This window comes from Xenopus laevis, chromosome 5L, assembly GCF_017654675.1.
Source record: "Xenopus laevis strain J_2021 chromosome 5L, Xenopus_laevis_v10.1, whole genome shotgun sequence".
Taxonomy (NCBI): Eukaryota; Metazoa; Chordata; class Amphibia; order Anura; family Pipidae; genus Xenopus; species Xenopus laevis.
This window is the reverse complement of record NC_054379.1, coordinates 20615151-20636964: the sequence shown is the minus strand read 5'-3', so window position 1 is coordinate 20636964 and position 21814 is coordinate 20615151. Positions and strand designations below refer to the sequence as shown.

Below are 21814 nucleotides of genomic sequence, written 5' to 3'. Positions count from 1 at the left end.
TATTGCATTAGTGTGGTGGAGGGGATTACTTTTACATTTGTATCAAATTCCTGGATGATATCCTTTTTGGATGTCTTTTTTTTTCGGTTCAAGAGGATTGTATAGAGACAGACTTATATAGGAAACCTATTACATGTAATACACCGCTACACTCCGGCTCATCCGGGAAGCTGCCTGAGTGGTATTCCGGTGGGACAATTTTTAAGGCTGCGCCGTATATGTTCCACGCGGGATAGTTTCCAGTTTAGAGCCATGTGACTGTGCTTTATAGAAAGAGGCTAGATGGTTGAGGAAGTAAAAGCAGCCTATGATAGGTTAATATTAAGTAATAGATGGGAATTACTTTCTAATAAGAAAAATTGTCTAAAGAGATTCAGGAGAGAAGGAGATCAGTCTATGGTACGGTTTTGTACCACGTTTAATAGAGGTACTAGATATATTGAACAAAGTGTGCTGAAATATTGCGATGTTTTGCTTCAAGATCCGATATCGGCTCCACAATTGGGTGCAAAATCCTCCTTTGTATTTAAAAAGTCAATGCATTTGGGATCCAGTTTGTCCAAGAGTGTATTTGATTCAGACAACAACGAAGTCACAAGAAACTGGTTACAATTTCGGGCCAACTATATCTGTGGAAGGAGTAGATGCAAATCCTGCCAATACATCAAAATATCTAAGGAGTTCTCTCTATGAACACTGGGAAAATGTATAGAATAAGACTCTATTTCAATTGTTTATCTAAAGCAGGGATCCCCAACCTTTTAAACCCGCGAGCAACATTCAGAAGTAAAAGGAGTTAGGGAGCAACACAAGCATGAAAATGTTCTTGGGGTGCCAAATAAGTGCTGTGATTGGCCATTTAGTAGCCCCTATGTGGATTGTCAATACATTGAGGCTCTGTTTGGCAGTGCACCTGGTTTTTATACAACCAAAACTTGCCTCCAAGCCTGGAATCCAAAAATAAGCTCCTGCTTTGAGGCCACTGGGAGCAACATACAAGGGGTTGAAGAGTAACATGTTACTTATGAGCTACTGGTTGGGGATAGCTGATCTAAAGGAATAGTATATTTAGCAATATGTAAATGTGGATCCCAATATTTGGGAAAAACTATACAATGCGCAGGAGTATGTTTTTTGGAACACTTAGCAGCTATAGATATGAAAGATAACAAATCAGCGATAGCTAAGCATGAGGGTATTAAATGTGTTACATTCCAGATCATAGATCAGCCGCAGTTTTCAATTAGGAAAGGAGATTTGGACAAAAGACTACTAAGAAAAGAGGCATTTTGGATTTATCAGCTGAAAACCTTGGAAAGTTTAGGAGGCATGAATAAGGAATGGGAATCGTCATTTTATTATTAACACTGGTAGAGGGTTACTGTATTATGTTAATCCGTATCGTGTCAATTTGTATTTTAAGAAAATGTATTTGGTTCATTTATAACACGCAATTACCATGGGTTTGATGAGATTTTACTTAAGGTGGGTGTTATGTAATTGGAGTAGCTTTACCTAAGTGGCAGCAGAGGTTAATGTTTTTTAGGGGTGGGACTGATGGGTATTTAAACTTGATGTATGGTTGGGATCATGTGATCTCTTCTGAGGAAGTGGCGAGATGCCACGAAACACGTAAGGCGTAGCTCCCCTGGGTGTATTATATACTGTATGTTGGAAAGTTTTAAAATGGACTATTAAAAGTGAGATTTTATTGCCAGTTCCTGATGCTCCGTGTCTTTACAAGAAATTTCATGGTATAAGTATATGAGACTGAGCAGCCAATCAGAAAGCCAGGTCTTTGGTCCCTAGTGCGACCTCAATTAATATGGACAGGGTCAAACTGGTCCCCCCTAGGGCACCCCACAGAACGTGGCATTTAAAGAACACAGTGACAGTGTCTTATAGTGGAAATAAGAGAGGGGCTGGGGCCCAGTGGCACCTGCCTGCAGTCGAGGGCTATAGCCAAATCCAACGCAGATAATCCATTGTTTGTTTCATTTCATCTTCAAAGCCTCTGAAGTGAGTCCTCGTCTGACAAGGGCAGGTTAGTGTTTGGGCTCTCAGTACAAAGCTCTGTTCCCCGCGCTGTGCAATACACAGGATATCCCAATACAGACGTCTCACAGTTTCGCACTTAATCAATGGGCTGCAATTAAAGCCAGCCTGCGGTTTTTGAAGTCCTTGCCATAAGCTGCTTTGGCACACGCACAACTCAGGCACAGAACAATTCCCCGGGAGTTTCCTGGGTGCCAGAATGTCACTGTTTGAAGTAAAAGGACAAACCTGTAATTTGAGGCTGGAAGGATCTCTGGGTTATAGAATGAAACAGCGCAGCCGGCCTTGTCCCCCCCCATCCCATAAAATACTCTCATCCAAGGGCAGAAGTAACCCATTGCTCGTCTTCTTTACACCCAGTAGTGATCAGTGAGTGAATTATTTGCAGTGTAAACAGTGTAATTTAAAAATAAAAACTACAATATAAAATGTAATTCCTGAACCAGCAAGTGTATTTTTTGCAGTTGTAATATTGGTGTGTAGTTGCATCTCAGGTCATTTTGCCTGGTCATGTGCTTTCAGAAAAAGCCAGCACTTTAGGAGAGAAATGCTTTCTGGCAGGCTGTTGTTTCTCCTACTCAATGGAACTGAATGTGTCGCAGTGGGACCTGGATTTTACTATTGAGTGTTGTTCTTAGATCTACCAGGCAGCTGTTATCTTGTGTTAGGGAGCTGTTATCTGGTTACCTTCCCATTGTTCAGTTGGGGGGAGGGGTGATATCTCTTAAATTTGCAGTATAGCAGTAAAGAGTGACTGAAGTTTATCAGAGCACAAGTCACATGACTGGGAGCTCCTGGGAAATTGACAATATGTTTAGCCCCATGATAGATTTCAAAATTAAATAAAAAAAAAAAAAAGACACTTATTGGTTCAGGAATGAAATTTTACATGGTAGAGTCAATTATTTGCAGTGTAAACAGTATCATTTAGAAATAAAAACTACACCATAAAATCCATTTAAGGTTTCACTGGAACCAGGGCCCAAACCATGGAAACAGCCCCAGCCCATTATTCCTCCTGTACCATTCTGGCAGGTAGTGAAACTACTACTCTATCATAGTGCCAAATATTGAAACATGATCCATACATTTCTACTGCTCTGGAGTCCAACAGCTGTGCCTTTTACACCAATCCACGGACAAGGAACCCTTTTTATCAAATATGCCAAAACGTGAAATAGCCTTATGCACCAATGATACAGTGCCCCTGGTGGCCAAATAAATATACATACATCTTGACTTAATCTAATAATCCCTTGGGGACAGAGTATGTCAGATTTTTTCCTTTCAGTTACAACCCATTGAGTAGAAGGAGTCACACAAATAGAAACACAAGGTATTTTTTATGGCGAGAGCCGGTTTAATCAGGGGAATAACCGCTCAGCAATGTAACAGAGATAATGTCACCATTGCAAGTAAGAAAATAAAGGAAATTCTTCTCAAATGCGATGTATAAAGCGGTTCTCCCTCTGGATGGATTGCGTCGATCAGAACCCAAGGGAGCTGCTTGTTTACAATGACACGGAGCAGAACCCGGCTGTTGTTTCCTGGCTGGGGACTGTAGGTAAGGGAAGCAGATGATGAGGAAACAACAGGCCAAAACCAACTTAATATTTCCAGTTGTAAATATGCGTCTCATGTGATTGGGAAACACAGCGACACTTAAGCATCATCTCTGGGCCGGTTATCCAAAGCAACACGACTGGGGGCCACATAGAATGATGGCGTCGTACAAAGAAGTCTGGACCATAAAGATCTCTAGTAGAGCCTCCAGCTGGACAACCTTGACTGATCCTTTGAGATCTATTAGTAAATAAATAGTTGACTCACTTGGTCTTTGAAGGAAGGGTTTCCTTATTATAAGGTCAGGCAGGTTATGGTATTTGTTACCAAGAGAAGGGGCTTGAGGGATTTATTGGTGAGGGAAGAACATACCATTCTTTATTGCAAGGCAGATAGTACATGTAATTGAAGACAAGGTATAGAAAGGTAAAAAGTATAGAAAGGAATTCAGTTGGAGACCTAAAAGTTGGAGGCATTTCTGAGCTAGAAATACGGCATTCACACCAAGCTAGTTGAATAATGTATACCCTGTTGTAATATATATATATATATATATATATATATATATATATATATATATATATATATATATATATATATATATATATATATATATATATATATATATATATATAATTATAAAGAGTTATTAAGAGTATTCTGTCCCAGTGGCTGCACAGATTCTATCTGAGTGATCCCCATTGTAAGCAGCAGTCCTGTCCTGCTTTATGGCTGAGATTCTAGCTATCTGTATAACAGAGCATTCTGTCCCAGTGGCTGCACAGATCCTAGCTGATCCCTAGTGTAAGCAGCAGTCCTTATCTGCTTTATGGCTGAAATTCTAGCCATCTTTATAAAAATATACTTTTACTACAGATTTGTAAAAGGCAAAGGGAACCGTGTGTAATTTAATAAACTTGGAATTCTTAAAGAACAAAGTAAAAAGTAAAGAATATGCATAGAAAAAAAACATGTAAAGGAAATAAAAGGGCATTAGGTAAGTAGATACCGGAGGTAGGTAGATGAGTATCCCAAGCAGTGTCAGGTTAACACATTTGTTCCTGGGAAATTATTTCTAAATGTTTACTGCAAACACAATTGCTCTGCAGTTGGCAGGTCAGTCTGGCAGCACCGCAGGTTTATAAATCATCAGTAAAACAAGTCTGAAGGAATTTGCAAAATACTTTAGGTGAGAATCTACCCACCACATTGAACAGGGAATTCTTTAGCAGAGGCAATCAGTTTGGCAGCGATAAATGCAACTAATGCAGATTTCCAACATCTGTATTTATTATAGATAATAGACAGGCAACACAACCTGAGCTAGTGCACAGCTGCCTGAGGGTGCAGGGAGTTGTAACTAAACTGAAAAGCAAGCAGCTATGTATTTCTTTGTAGGCTAAGTGCAACTGAAACCTTCCCAAGCAGACTGGCTAGTTGCCCACATTGTCTGGACTGGGTCCAACCTCATGTAAAGATTTCAAGATAGAAATGGCTCATTCGGAGAAAACAGAGCATAACCTGGTAACCCCTCCCACTGCCATGTAACTGCTGTATCACATGTTGGAAAATCTATGCCTATGGCTGCTCTTACCATTATGTACAAATACAAATATACAGAAATAGGGATTGGTAGCACTAGATAGGTACCTAATATATAGGGACAGAGACAAGGGGAAAGTGTTGGAAGGGTTACTGCCTGCTCTGCTCTCATTTCCCTACAGAAATAGGAATGTCTGACTCCATATAGTTAAAAGTCACTCAGACACAGTGATTTTTGTTGTCAGGGGTTCATGAAACCACATGATAACTGATATGGAACAAAAGTGCTGGGTTAAACAAGTCAAAGAGCTACTGATGGTTTAAGGGAGGGACCGAGACGGGAGATGGGGGAAACCATTCCAGCAGGTCTGGCACGGGCCCAGCCAGAGTACATTTCACTTAGAGATAAGAGAAGCACAAAGGTTTCCCTTTTCTCTTATATAACGTTACAAAACCAACATTGGGGCTGCCAAATGGGTCTTAGAAAGAGTCTCCAACAGCAGAGGGGAACAATATAAGGGGAAGATTTTACACCTACAGTGAGTGTCGGGGAGACTGCATCCGCAAAGCTTTGAGATCACTGCAGGGACTGTGTATCAGACTCATTTACTCCTCTGTACTGGGGGCAGTCTGTCCGTCTGCATTCCTGCACTTTGCGGAGCTCTGGAGGGTCGAGCAGTTTCAGGTGAGCTACTAGAGCTGCATTTGCACACAGGGTCCTGCCTGTCATCACACATGGCCCCTTTATATAGTTAAATGGATGATCTTTTTGTATAAAGAGCAGAGCCCGGTGCCTCCCCCTCGGCACCTCAGTGACTCCTGAGCATCACAGGCCAAAGAGAGACGAATTTAAAAAAAAAACAGCTGAGCAAATATGAATTATCTTAATTACGAAGCAGCCTATAGGCCAGTAAGTAAATCTCTTTACTGCTGGTCCGGTTACTCCCCTGTCATAGATAATGCTCCTCCAGGTATTTGCATAAGGCAGGGCACCCATTTGTATCCACGCAGTAGGGTGCTGAACACAGACAATGTTTCAACAGCTGCATGGCCTGTAACGTCTGTCTGTGCCGAGGGTCAAGGAGCAATATTCCTGGGTTGGTGTCTGTTAACCTTGGGACATATCTACCACCTGCCGTCTTTATAAGGAAATATGGGGGGTTCTAGGTTACTATTCGGTAGTGATGGGCGAATTTATACGCCAGGCGGAAATTTGCTGCGAATTTCGTCGTGGGAGAATGAATTTGCGAAATAGGCGCGAAAATTCGAAGCCGGCATCAATTAAAGGCACCCATTGCCGTAAATGCGTGTCAGAATTGCTGCTGGCGTCAAAATTCGTGTTTCCCAATTTTTGTGGGAAATTCAAAAATTTCTGGACGAAACAGGAGAAATTCATCCATCACTACCATCGGGGTGTAGGATAGACATGTCACCATAGGGGGGATAGGCCCTGGGCCGTTTTTAATAATTTTAAGGCAGAGAGTTATTACTGGATGCAAGAGACCAAAGGCATTTGCTAAGTCTTGGTGTGGGACCTGTTATCCATAATGCTCGGGACCTGGGGGTCTTTCTGTAACTGGATAACTTACGTCTACTAGAAAATCATATAAACATTAAATAAACCCAATAGGCTGGTTTTGCTTCCAATAAGGATTTATTATATCTTAGTTGGGATCAAGTACATGGTACTGTTTTATTATTACAGAGAAAAGGGGAATCATTTTTTAAAAATAAATTTATTATTTGGATAAAATGGAATCTATGGGAGACGGCCTTTCCATAATTTGGAGATTTCTGGATAATGGGTTTCCGGATAATGAATCCCATACCTGTACAATACACATGGCACTGGCATCTCCCCTGCTCTTCCTAGTGGATCTGCAATAGCTGCAATCGTTTAATCGTTTTTGAAATATTTTCCTTTTCCATCTCTATCCAGCTTTCAAATGGAATGCCAAAAATGATTGCTTTGTGAGGCTACTGTTTTATTATCTCTTACATTTTATTACATAGCTTTCTTTTCGGGCCTCTTCTATTCCTTATCGAGTTTCTCGCCGACCCCGCTGCTTGGTTGCTCGGGTAATGCGGACTCTAGCAACTAGAAAGCTGCTGGAACTGCAAACTGGAGAGCTGCTAAACAAAAAGCTAAATCATTCAAAAACCAAACGTGATTTAAAAAAATGAAGACCAATTGCAAATTGTCTCTATTACTCCCTACATCACTAAAAGTTAATTTAAAGGGGAACGACCGTCCTGTCGGCATAAAACAGAACAGAGTGCCAAGAGATTGCAACCCTGATCTTTATAAAAGGCTTGGGGTAGAGTCCTGCAGTGGGTCGGGTACCCGCGGGTTACTCACAAAAACCTGCGGTACCCTGCAGGTTGCGGGTAGAAGTTCCGGGTGCGGGTATAGACGCGGTTCTGCGGGTTTGTGGGTCGGCCGTGGGTCTTCTCAATAGGGATTTCTACTCTTTTTTTCTGATCACGCCTACTTCCGATGACGTCACTTCCGGTTTACAATGACAGTTCTTCCTGATTCTTCATCAGCGGGCCGGGTAGCGGGTCCAAGCGGGTAAGAATGCAGCTTGCGGGTCTGGATTGCAGTTTGCGGGTACGGGTTCCAAAAAATGGACCGCGCAGGACTCTATCTTGGGGCATAAACGGGGGTTAAAGGGGAACTCTACCTATAATCTTTTTTTTTTTTTGCCTAAACAAATTATAATTCTAAGCAGCTTCTTAATATCTTTATTCTAACTGGGTCTGTCCTGTTCTGACTCTTGAAACATTGGAGCAGATTAACAGACCTGTGCATAAACAGATTACTATGGGAATTGGAGTCTTGGTAGAAGAGCTGACTTGTGCTACATGACCCATTCACATGGACTTTTTGTGGGCAGAATAAATTAACAAGAAAACCTCGCACCGCATCCTCAGAGAAGCCCATGAAACGGCGTGATCATCAAGGTAACATTATGTGCTTGAGTTCCCGGCCATCTGCCACCCTCAGACTCGGCTTGAATTACACTGGCAATTATGTAACAATGAGACGCAGATTTATGAGCATTACAATAAAAAAAGAGAAATGCTCCCATAGGCTAAGGGGGAACTCATTAGCAGTGAAGCAATCAGGTTAAAAATGGAAAGTCAGCTGTTTCTGATTACAAGCCATAAACAGAGTAATGTGGGCAAACAAACCGGGTTGTTTCATCTCATTCTCTGCATTTGGGCTAAAAGGACCCGGTTTTGGATTCCTGGAAAGGATTAGGGATCAGTGCCGCTAACTGAGAGGTGCCTCTTCCATTCCGGCCCCCGCATGGAGCAGCCAATTCCCACCTGGATCAAATGTACTGGGGGCTATATATATGCATATAGCTGGGAGCTGCCATGTTGCTTTCCTTATATACAGTATAGCATGTGCTCAGGAAACCATAGCTACCCTTATCCATTCAGAGCCCCTGCCTAATCTTTCCAAACACCTCATAAAGTTCCCTCTGTGTAAAAATGAAATTGTGCCTCTAGCTTTCTGTAATCAGAGACCTGCCCCCTCTGTACATATGCCCCTCCCGCCAGAATCCACTCGCTGCCCAAACAAAAGGAATAGATAATGGAGAATGAGAGCAGGTACTTACCCGTATCTTTATAACTCTACTCTTGGAGTTGCAGCTTCTCTTGAACAGCATTTTCTGCAAGATACAAAGTATCCGTTTTAAGTATATCAATATACTAAAGCTCTGACTGGCTACTGACTTTACCTCTATAGACATACTAATGCTCTGACTGGATCCTTGCTCTGCCTTTATGAATCTACTACTGCCCTGACTGGCTACTAGTTCTAGATCTACCAACCTGCTACTAATCTGACTGGCTACTAGTTCTACATCTATCAACCTGCTACTGATCTGACCGGCTACTAGTTCTAGATCTATCAACCTGCTACTGATCTGACTGGCTACTAGTTCTAGATCTACCAACCTACTACTGATCTGACTGGCTACTAGCTCTTGCTTTATCAACCTGCTACTGATCTAAATCTACCAACCTACTAGTGATCTGACTGGCTAATTGTTCTAGATCTACCAACCTATTACTGATATGACTGGCTACTAGTTCTGGATCTATCAAGCTACGACTGCCTGGCTACTAGTTCTAGATCTACCAACCTACTAGTGATCTGACTGGCTACTAGTTGTAGATCTATCAACCTACTACTGTCCTGAATGTCTACTAGTTCTAGATCTACCAACCTACTAGTGATCTGACTGGCTACTTGTTCTAGATATATCAACATACTACTGATCTGACTGGCTTATTGTTCTAGAGCCATCAGCCTACTACTGCCCTGACTGTCTACTAGTTCTTCCATCCTACTACTGATCTGACTGGCTTATTGTTCTAGAGCCATCAGCCTACTACTGCCCTGACTGTCTACTAGTTCTACCATCCTACTACTGATCTGACTGGCTACTATTTCTAGATCTATCAACCTACTACTGTTCTGACTGGCTACTCACTCTAGCTCTATCAATATAGTACTGCTCTGATTGGCTTTGATTTAGCATCACCTCACACAATTCAGACGAGGATGCAAAGGAGAACAAGTCATTACGAGAGGCTCTCACACCCAAGTAAAAAGCTGCCCTCACAAAAAAGTGAGCCTGCTCAGTACAATAGTGCGAAGCACAATCAGGGCGAGTGTGAAGCCTTTATATAGTGCAAGGCAGCTGGTCAGTCTGACAGCCCAGACTTCATAGTCAGATATTTCCTGTTTATACAAGTTGTGTTTAGAACAGGACTGAATGTTCCTTGCTGCCCAGACTAATGCCTAATACACATATATATTTATACATACAGTGCATAATATATATAAAACATATTCCATTCCCATTCCATCGATGGAACAGCAGGAAGACTCTGCCTAATATCAGCCACTTGAGAAAGCCCAGGACTTAGTAAGAAAAACACGTTCCAGAGCAGTTATGTATTTCACCTGATAAAACCCCTCTCATTGTTTATTCATACAGAGCAACGATCAGCAGTGGCTGCTGGGAGATCTAGGTCTTTGCCCAGTCTGATCCCCCAGCATTCCCTTCCCCATTAAAGGGAGACCACAGTTCTTCAATTTAAATAGGGTTTAATTAAAAAGCTGTCTTTGAAGGAGGATGAGCCTGTCAATGAGAACAGCAGTTTGGTCTCACTTTCCTGCATTTACCTGCCATAGACTCCTCCGGGTCATATTGAGACCTCAAGAAGGATAAAAAATATATATATTAAATGTATAAATAAAAAATGAAGGCTGGCTTCGTACAAAAGTATTAATAGGGCTGCCATCAGAAATCCAGGGGTCCCATACAACTGGGTGAGCAAGGAATGGGACAGTAGGTCAATTCCATAATCACAGGGTACTGAAGAGGCACCAGGCACAGCCAGGACATGGTTATATTATTACATCTCTGTATAAAGGACAACCACATCCCAGAAATAAAGCCTGGCACATGGGGCCCAGCTGCAGGAAAGGGAATTCTGCCCACATTCCACACGGTTATTCAGCTTGGCAAATTCTGGGCTTTACCTTTTGGCTCTGCTTTTATGTGCTGCCAACAATGCGCTCGATGTTTTATTATCCTTAATGTGTCATAGAACTACCCAGAATCCCCAGCTGAGCGCGCCGCCGCTACTTAACCAGCTCACTGCGTCTGATCTACGTTTAAATAGCTCTGCTGTATTGTCAAAGCTTTCATTTATATAAAGGGGAAGTTATCCCTAAAGTTGACACCTTCTCTAAAATATAAATATATAATATATAAATATATAGGATTCAGTTTACTGTGTGCAAAGAATATATTTATACATTATGTGTAGGAGGTGCCATATTGTTTCCCTTAGACAGTACAGTATGAGGGTATAGCTTATTGTGTGCCCAGAACATCTGTATATTTGCATTTATATATATATTGGGTAGGGATGTTATTGAAGAAAAAAAACATTACAGAAAACAAAGTAACTTCAAATTATAGTAACATCAAAGCAAAACAAAAAAACAAATGTTAGTAAGAAAATTACATTTTGCCACAGAGTCTCATTCGCATTTACTTTTCCCATTTCACTTGTGATCTCTCTTAAAATAACATTTACAACCCATTCAATAGTCACTTATTTGTAGGGATGCACCGATTCCGGGATTCGTCCAGGGTTCAGATTGGGCCAAATCCTTGTGCCTGACCGAACCGAATCTGAATCCTAATTTGCATATGTAAATGAGAGGTGGGAAGGGAAATCACGTTAACTTTTTATAACAAAACAAGGAAGTAAAAAAAATTTCCACTTTTTCCTTTACTGCCCCTATTTTGCATATGCACATTCGGATTCAGTTCGGTATTTGCTCGAATCTTTCACAAAGGATTCGGGGATTCAGCCGAATCATAAAAAATGGATTCCATGCATCCCGATTCTATGCATCCCTACTTATTTGTCCCAGAGTCGTTTTGCACCTCATCTGCCAGAGGTGGCACCTTAGCACAGAAACAGGGCTGCTCTTGGCATGAAGCAAGCTGAGAGAGGCGGCAGTGAGTGGCCAGTAACAAGAAGTGGCTAAAAACCCACCTCTTGTAACTTTAAGAGCTGAATTTCTGATTTTTAGTGTAGAGAGCAGTAGCACTCATTACACTAGTGATGGGGCCCCCCTTTCACCCACTCCGATGCTAAAGTTTTAAGCACGGAGCGGGAGGAGGGGTTGTATCACTTCAGTCGGCAGCAGCTCCAGGTTCACCCCTGCTTGGACCAGTGGTCCCCAACCAGTGGCTTGTGAGAAACATGTTGCTCACCAACCCATTGGATGTTGCCCCCAGTGGCCTCAAAGCAGGAGCTTATTTTTGAATTCCAGACTTGGAGGCAAGTTTTGGTTGTATAAAAACCAGGTGCACTGCCAAACAGAGTCTCCTGTAGTCTGCCAGTTCACATAGGGCTACCAAATAGCCAATTGTAGGCTGCCAGTCCACATAGGGGATACCGAATAGCCAGCGTTTATGTGGCATCCACAGGGACTATATCATGCTTGTGTTGCTCCCCAACTCTTTTTACATTTTAATGTGGCTCATGGGTAAAGAAGGTTGGCAACCACTGCCTTAGACAGTACAGTATGAGGGTATAGCTTATTGTGTGCCCAGAACATTCCTTCTCTGTATATTTGTATTTATACATATGGATAGGAGGTGCCATACAGCTTATTGTCCACTCAGAACATTCCTTTGCTGTATATCAGTTTATATATAAGAGTTCTTCCTATGTACAGTAAAATGAGCCCCCAGCTGCAGAGGTTGCTAATATGGATCAGTAACAGAAGGGTCACCATCCATAGCCCAAAGCTTTGCAGCATTAATTACATAGCTAGACACCATTGGTTGGTACTGGTCAGGGTGGAGCAGCAATGATTTCCAATGATAAATTAAAACTTGACTCAGAAACAGATATAAATTTTGAGCAGTCGAGTTATTAGCAGAGAGAGAGAGAGAGAGAGTGAGGGATGTGTTGGTGTCACATCAATAAGAGACTGGGGCAATGAGAGTCTTGTTTACACACAACATGGAGCAGAGCAGAACCAGACTTATGAAATTGGCAATGGGTCCTGAGATGGCATTGAGCAGTTTAAAGGGCAGGTCATTATTGCGTTAACTTTTAGTATGTTACAGAATGGCCAAGACGCAGAGACCGTAGGCCAAGACGCAGAGACCGTAGGCCAAGACGCAGAGACCGTAGGTCAAGATGCAGGGACCGTAGGCTGCAATGTAGTAGTTTAAGGCAAGAAGATTGATGGAAGATTTTGTAGGGCAAGATGGCTACAGTGAAAAAAGATGGTGGCAGTAAGTTAGTAGACAGTAGAGCAAGTTGGAGACACTAAGGTAAACTAGAGAGTGTAGGAGAGATATGGGCAATACAATACAAGTACAAGGGTCAGTAACATATGAGACTGCTGGTTATGATGGCTGTGGACAAGGGGACAACTTGTAGGAATGTTACTTTATTATAAATACTGAGTAAACAAGGGATCGTGGGCAGTAAGGGAGTGGGTCAGTACCCCCTGGGTTCAACACAGGGACCCCCTGAGAATACAGCGAGTTGGGGCTTTAAAGAAAAGTTTTACCAAACAGAATATTTGTGAGTGACCCAGTGGCCCCCAGTTCTTTATTAAGATTAATTCTGGGGGTTTTGAGCAAAAAAACAGATGTTTGTAACATAATTCAGCATCTCCTTGATTTGCTCCTCAATATTTTCCATGAAGAGAGCAAATGAAAGGGCAGACTGTCAGTTAATTTGCATATATTAACGAGGTGGGATTAAGTTACTTGGTAAAGTCAGTTCACTGAAGCCCTGTACTCATTTAAACAGGAGTTTGTCTCTTGGGTCCCTAAATCTGCTGCAACATATGGTGGGATTCTGGGCAAAGAATTATGCCACTTACTCTGGGGCATCTTCTCCCCTTTCTGTAGCACGACCTATTGTTACAGTGAGACAAACAAAGGCAAATATTCTCTCCTTTCAGCTGAACTACATTTCACATGAGTGGAGAATGGCTGATTCAGGAATAATGGGAGGTGCTGCTGGGAAAGAGACAGAGAGCTGCTTAGTATTCCCTTGTGATCAAAGCTTTCATCCTGGAATCATTTGCAATAACTTGGCTTCTGCCCCACGGGTGCAATTGTTGCACAAGTACACCATAAACATTTGACAAAAGATGGTTTTATTGTCTGTTCTTTTATCATGCACTATGATTAGATACCATCATTTTATAGTACAGTATCTTTCTGTACTGACTATGAACAAACTTAGGGGGCTGTTCCTGCTGAATTGTGCTTAGTACAGGGGAATACCTATGCTGCCATAGTTTTATGGGATCTCTCTGTACAGACTATGAGCACAATTATGGAGCTGTTTCTGCTGAATTGTGCAGGGGAATATATATGCTGCCATAAAGGGGGCTGCTGAATTCCACAGGAAGATGTCATTCTCTCTGCAGAAATCTATAAATCTATTATGGTCAATAATGACACAAAAAGCCAGATATCCCGTGAGACTTAGGTGCATCCTCACCACACTGCTGCAAAGCATTTCTTGATTAGGGTGGAGACACTACCAGGCACGAGTAACTGTCAGTCTGGACACGACCTATGGCCGCTGCTGAATGAGTGTTGCTGTAGCGAAGATTAAATTCACAATTTAGACTTGGAATCCAGCAGAGACCTCCCGAAATAGCGCTCTCCTTACGAGAGCTGCCAGAGCCTGATGTCTCTTTCCAGTATTCCAGGAACGTTCATACTGACCCGGCCTGAATGTCAGCAAGTCGTTGGCGCTTTCAACACCCTCTAATGAGTGTGTGTGCAAACGAGGTGCCAGACTGTATGGACTATAACTCCCCGTGTACTCACTGTGCCTTTATGTATAGAGAAGGGGATGCCCCTATAGCGTCACCAATTCTAATCTTTCTACAGAGGCTACATACTCTCCTGCCTATGGAGATACTGGTTGTAGGGAGCCAGGCTTCCGTAGCATAGAATCGGGGCCCGGCTACTACCGGAAGAACTTTGGATAAAAGAGATTGTGAGCGATAGACTTTGCCTATCAGAGGATGCTGGGAGTTGTATGTCAACAACATAATGGATGGGTATAAGGCATTATTAAGGAGATGCCATTTGTTTATATTTAATAATAGCAGGTCCAAATGTTTATCCTGATCCATTAGCCCATATGAGCCAATCAGATGACTCCATTCATTATTCCAACTGCACAAGACCAATAAAAAGGTAACAACTGATTGGTTACTGGAATACTGTTACCATCCCTAAAAATACTCCTAAATGTAAAGATGGATGAATTGAGCTAAATCAGGGGTAACGTCTACATATCCCCATCTTTACATACAAGAGTATCTTTGGGTATGGTGACAGTATTCCAGTAGCCAGCCAATCAGCTGTTACCAGTCAGAAAAGGGGCGGTGACTGGATGAATTGAGTTTGATCAGGAGCAACGTCTACATTTCCCCAGTCACTGCCCTTTCTGGGTTCCCAAATTAGGACCAATCCATCCATAATAAATGGGTGGTTCGCCTTTAAGTTAACTTTTAGTATCTTATAGAATGGCTAATTCTAAGCAACTTTTCAAATGGGCTTCACTTTTTCTTTTTTATAGTTTTTGAATTATTTGCCTTCTTCTTCTGACTCTTTCCAGCTTTCAAATGAGAGTCACTGACCCCATCTAAAAAAAACAAATGCTTCGTAAGGCTCCACATTTATTGTTATTGCTACTTTTTTTTAAAATTAGTATTCATCTTTCTGTTCAGGCCTCTCTTATTCATATCGATGCATGGTTGCTAGGGTAATTTGGACCCTAGCAACCAGATTGCTTAAATCGCAAACTGGAGAACTGCTGAATAAAAAAAAAATTTTTTTAAAAAAAATGTCAAAAGCCACAAATAATCAAAAATGAAAACCAATTGCAAATTGTCTCCGAATCTCACTCTCTTCATCATACTAACAGTTCATTCAAAGGTGAACAACCGCTTTAAGGAAAATGTGGCTAATAAAAGGGCTAATAATTGGGGGCCCCCCGAGGGAGGGTGCTACTATGATTCCTTATGACTGTGATTATTATAAGAAAGCAGATTTATTAAATCTCGGGATCCCCTTCCTCTCTTGCTAGTTACTGAACTAAATACCCTGTGATTCTAATTTACTCTGATTTTCGCATCAGATGACCAGCAACAGCCGAGCAGCTCCTCTGTGCCAAGTCCAGTTGGCAGCCGCCAGTTAAATGCCTCAGCAGGGAGGATGCCATGATAAAAATCTGACACTGTCTCTCAACAGCCGTAAATTTCCAACATGCACAAAAACAGAGGGTGCCAAGGTGGGGTGACACTTCATTTCACTGCTGTGAATAGCACTGTATACAGACTGCCGCTGCTTTATGATTCCTTATGTCTCTTAGATATTGATGTTTCTAAACTACAACAGACTAAATTCCAACACGGGGTATTGTAAATTGAGGAATAAAGCACTGCGTATATCGTCGGAGCTATATAAATAAATGATGATGAAATAAAAGCAAACTGCTAAGAATTTGTTTCATGGTGAGCTTCCCCTTTGAAATGAAGTGCAGCGTTGAGTTGTAATGCACAGTCTGACCAGTATGTGGCAGCACGGAAACTCATAGCACAGAGCGAGAAAAGTATATTTTTCCTGCCAAAGAAATGGGCTTGAATTAATGGAATAAAGCAATTGGCACAGTGTGACACAACGGCACTGGCATCCCTACACAGAGAGCCTGGCATCCCAACCAAGTGACCCTGGGTGCGTATGAAAGCACATGCCTAACACTGTGTGTTTCCTTTGTAACTGGGCTCAAGATTAACTTCTTTGGGGAAATGCATAGAGTGGCGGACCAAGGAGCTTACACACCCAAGGCACGGGTGGCCACCTGCACCCAAACATCAGGGCCCGTGCGGGTGAATCCTTGCAGTGCAGCGTATGTAGAATATTGGGGGCGTTAAATGAAGGTATGTGGCACTTTTATTGATGGTTTGGCCAATAATATGTATATACCCCAGTGACCATTTTCTGGAAGTGCACCCAATCTTTTTACAGAATCACTGTGCCCAAACATGGGTACAACCCTCAATATTAAACATATAAATATATATATGATCCTAAATTTGCCTTTCATCAGAACAAAACCACCCAATATCTGGGCTAGAGTCCTGCGCGGGCCCATTATTTGGAACCCGTACCCGCAGCCTGCAATCCGCATTGTTACCCGCTTCGACCCGCTAGCCGACCCGCAAGTACCTTATCCGCAACCCGGACCCGCTGACCATCAAGAATCAGGAAGTGCTGTCATTGTAAAATGACATCATCGGAAGTAGGTGTGATCAGAAAAAATGAGTAAAAATCTTAATTGAGGAGACCCACGGCCCGACCGCCAACCCGCAGAACTGCCGACACGTGTTTTTACCCGCACCCAGAACTTCGCAGGGTACAGCAGGTTTTTGCGGGTAACCCGTGGGTATGCGACCTGCTGCAGGACTCTAATCTGGGCATCTGGGTCCCTTGGGAGCTTCTAAGTGACTCAAGTTTGGGGGGAGCAAGTTCTAACCCAGTGACATAGCTACTATGGGGGTACCATGGGTTCGAGTCCTGCGTGGAACCAATGTCTAAGACCCCGACCAGACCCCGCAACCCAAACCACAACCCGCATATTTACCCACTTTGAGCCGCTGCCCAACCCGGACCCGCAACTGCCTTATCTGAAACCCAACCCACAACCCGCCGACCACCATCAAACAGGAAGTGATGTCATCAAAAGTGGACGGGGACAGAAACAAGTTTTGTGAAACTTTAAAAGGAGTAAAATATAGACAATATTACATAAGATTAAAAATTTAGATGAGACCCAAAACCCAACTCGCTACACACAGACCCGCAGCTATACCCACACCTGAAAATCCTCCACTCATTCAGCAGGGTGCCGCTTTTTTGTGGGTACACGACCCTCTGCAGGACTCTACCATGGGATACCCCAGCACGCTGCTAAGCTGCAGTAAGAGTGTTTGCAAGAATGAAGGGGCCCAGGTGCCAGTTTTACCCCAGGGCCCTTGGGATGTACATACACCACGCTATGGAAAAATAAAGCAATAAGTATAATGACTCTTATAATAAAACTTAACATTTTAGGGCTCCCTTAAAATACGGGGATAAGACATTTTACATAAAAATATACTGACGCTGTGTATTGCTCACCCCCCCCCCAGTACCTTGTGGGCCCCCCAACAGCCAAATCGTCTGCTTGTTCTATAGTTCAGCCCTGGGCTGCGCCATATTTCATTACAGTAAATGTATAAGAAATTCCATTGTTCTTTCCTTCCGTGAAAGCTTTGTCCCACCTGGACTGATTAACCAAACCCGCCAATAACAGCCTCCGTTTCTGGATAATTGGGACTTTGTTAGAAAAATAAAAAGCATCAGACAGGAAAGCAGCCAGTGACTTTGGTTTCACCTGGTAACCCAAGTCCAATTAGCGGTCCCACCACCCAAACTGTAAAAAGCTGCTGAAATTTCAAACCGGCCTAATGGAGTCTGAAACCAAGAACACGTGTTGTTGCAGCCGCAGCAGTGATTAAATATTAACAGGAGTGCGAGGGGGAAATCAAATTTGACTGGCGAGGCTGAAAATGGCCTGATCCCTCGCAAAACCCAAAAGAAACCGGGGTCCTGAGACCCCCATCAGATGCAGGACCCACTCCCTGCCTATGTCCTGGTTTAGTCAATCAATAGGGAATATGACAACACAGGAGGCTATAGGAAGATATGAGGTTGTGGCCAAAGAACAATGAAATCTTAGGCAAGGCTGAATCCGCAAGCATAATCAATCATGCTGCCAACATGTGCACACAATATTCTTGAAATACTGGTCATATTTTCTTTAGGAACCAAGTACCGTATGTAAATATATTAACCTAAGAATCAGTTACAAACAATTATTAAAGGCCAAATAAAGTATTTTCATAACTGGTGAGCCCACCTCTTACAAAATGTTACAAATGTATGAAGGTAAGGTGCAGTTTCACGTGTACTGTACAAACTGGGCCTCCTAGGGACCACTAGAGACCCCAATAGTAGTGATGGGTGAATAAATTCGCCAGGTGCAAATTAGCTGCGAATTTCCACGTTTCCAATCGGTAAAAAAAATGTGGGCGCATGTCAGAATAGTCGCACACATAAACGCAGTGACCAACACAGGGAAGGATATGGGTATTTGCACACTTGATATTTAGTTCCAAAGAGTGAAGCCTCCAGCTTTGCTGAACTACAACTACAGGTGCTGGCTGTCAGTGGGTGCTAGGGGTCCTCAGGTCACAGGATCACAGTGATATAAAGCGTTACTGTGGTCCTCTTGTCCTGCTGTCTTGCCCCACCATACTCACTGCTCCTCATACATACTCATTGCTCCCCTTACATGCTCACTGCTCCCCTTACATACTCACTGCTCCCCCACAATACTCACTGCTCTCCTACCATAATCATTGCTCCCCTTACAATACTCACTGCTCCCCTTACAATACTCACTGCTCCCCTTACCATACTCACTGCTCCCCTTACCATACTCACTGCTCCCCTTACCATACTCACTGCTCCCCTTACCATACTCACTGCTCCCCTTACCATACTCACTGCTCCCCTTACCATACTCACTGCTCCTCTTACATACTCACTGCTCCTCTTACATACTCACTGCTCCCCTTACATACTCACTGCTCCCCTTACATACTCACTGCTCCCCTACAATACTCACCGCTCTCCTACCATACTCACTGCTCCCCTTACATACTCACTGCTCCCCTTACATACTGATTGGTGCCCTACAATACTCACTGCTCCCCTTACCATACTAACTGCTTCCCTTACCATACTCACTACTCCCCTTACATACTCACCGCTCCCCTTACCATACTCACCGCTCCCCTTACCATACTCACCGCTCCTCTTACGTACTCACTGCTCCCCTACCGTACTCACTGCTCTCCTACCAGACTCACTGCTCCCGTTATATACTCACTGCTCCCCTTATATACTCACCGCTCCCCTTATATACTCACCGCTCCCCTTACCATACTCACTGCTCCCCTTACCATACTCACAGTGAATATGTAAGGGGAGCAGTGAGTATGGTAAGAGGAGCAGTTAGTATGGTTAGGGGAGCAGTGAGTATGTAAGGGGAGCAGTGAGTATAGTAGGGGAGCAGTGAGTTAGGGGAATAGTTTTATGGGATCTCTCTGTACAGGCTATGAGCAAATGTATGAAGCTGTTCCTGCTGAATTCCAAACATTTTCTAATATAAATGTATAAAATATAAAAATATATATATATATATATATATATATATATATATATATATATATATATATATATATATATATATATACATACATACATATATTCCTCAGAATTACTCACTCAATGTAAAGTAGAACTTTGCTTGATAAATCTGAATTTCTAGAGTTTATGTCGGGACAACTTAATGATATTTAATGCATGACTTTTCCCAGGGTTGCCAGGGACTTTGCTATTCAGGCTCCAGTCCAAATCATGAACAAATCCAAAAAGAAAGCCATTGAGCGCAGGCAAACAGCCCGGGGGCACAGGCACAAGAAAGAGCCATTGAGCAGCGAATGAGAAATCAAATCGAAGATATAAACTTCGAACATTCAGCCAAGTGGCACAGAGAGTCTGAAAATAGCAAATTAGAAGTTAATTGGGGAAAAGTGGACTGAAACCCCACGAAGGGCCCTAGAAGTGATTTGGGGCCACATTGTCTCTATAGGGGAATGAGACTGCCCGGTCTTTAGAGCCTCTGATTGTGCACCAGTTACTGCCCCAGAACTTGTTATAAATGATCCTCATATGATTTATTTGATGCAGGTAAGTTCCATCCATGGGAGCAACCCTCAAATTAGCACCAGCTCAAAGTAGTTCTAGGGTTCCCTGACATATAGGCAAGTTCCTGGGAGCATCTAGGGGAGCACTTGTCCATTCTAGCATTTCATACTTGTGCTTGAACATGAGCCCTCCTTTCACTGTCCCTTTGATTGGATTCTTCTAGAACAGATAGGAGCCGAGAGAGGGTTGTGCATAACCTGGAACTACAAATCCCAGCATTCCCCATTAACCTGGGGCTGAGCTGTAATGACCCATGGGCTGGGAAGCAATGGGGTCTTGCATTAAAGGAACAGTAACGCCCAAAAATTCAAATGTTTTCAAGTGATTAAAATATAAGGCAGTGTTGCTCTGCCCTGGTAAAATTGGTGTGTTTGCTTCAGAAACACTACTATAGTTTATATAAACAAGCTGCTGTGTAGTCATGGGGGCAGCCATTCAAGCACAGGACACACAGTAGATAACAGATAAGTACTACTATAGTTTATATAAACAAGCTGATGTGTAGTCATGGGGGCAGCCATTCAAGCACAGGACACACAGTAGATAACAGATAAGTACTACTACTATAGTTTATATAAACAAGCTGCTGTGTAGTCATGGGGGCAGCCATTCAAGCACAGGACACACAGTAAATAACAGATAAGTACTACTATAGTTTATATAAACAAGCTGCTGTGTAGCCATAGGGGCAGCCATTCAAGCACAGGACACACAGTAGATAACAGATAAGTACTACTACTATAGTTTATATAAACAAGCTGCTGTGTAGTCATGGGGGCAGCCATTCAAGCACAGGACACACAGTAGATAACAGATAAGTACTACTATAGTTTATATAAACAAGCTGCTGTGTAGCCATAGGGGCAGCCATTCAAGCACAGGACACACAGTAGATAACAGATAAGTACTACTATAGTTTATATAAACAAGCTGATGTGTAGCCATGGGGGCAGCCATTCAAGCACAGGGCACACAGTAGATAACAGATAAGTACTACTATAGTTTATATAAACAAGCTGATGTGTAGCCATGGGGGCAGCCACTCAAGCACAGGATACACAGTAGATAACAGATAAGTACTACTATAGTTTATATAAACAAGCTGCTGTGTAGCCATGGGGGCAGCCATTCAAAGCTGGAAAAGGAGAAAAGGCACAGGATAAACAGCAGATAAC

At 42.6% G+C, this 21814-nt stretch overlaps 1 protein-coding gene across 2 annotated transcripts in view; it reads right to left on the bottom strand.

Annotated features, from left to right (window-relative positions):
• Positions 1 to 21814, bottom strand: part of MGC86483.L (uncharacterized protein MGC86483 L homeolog) — a 53292-nt gene that overhangs the window by 7132 nt on the left and 24346 nt on the right. For both annotated transcript variants that reach the window (NM_001093991.2, XM_041562232.1), the window contains 1 exon segment: positions 8790 to 8843. In NM_001093991.2, the coding sequence (NP_001087460.1) occupies positions 8790 to 8843 (54 nt within the window).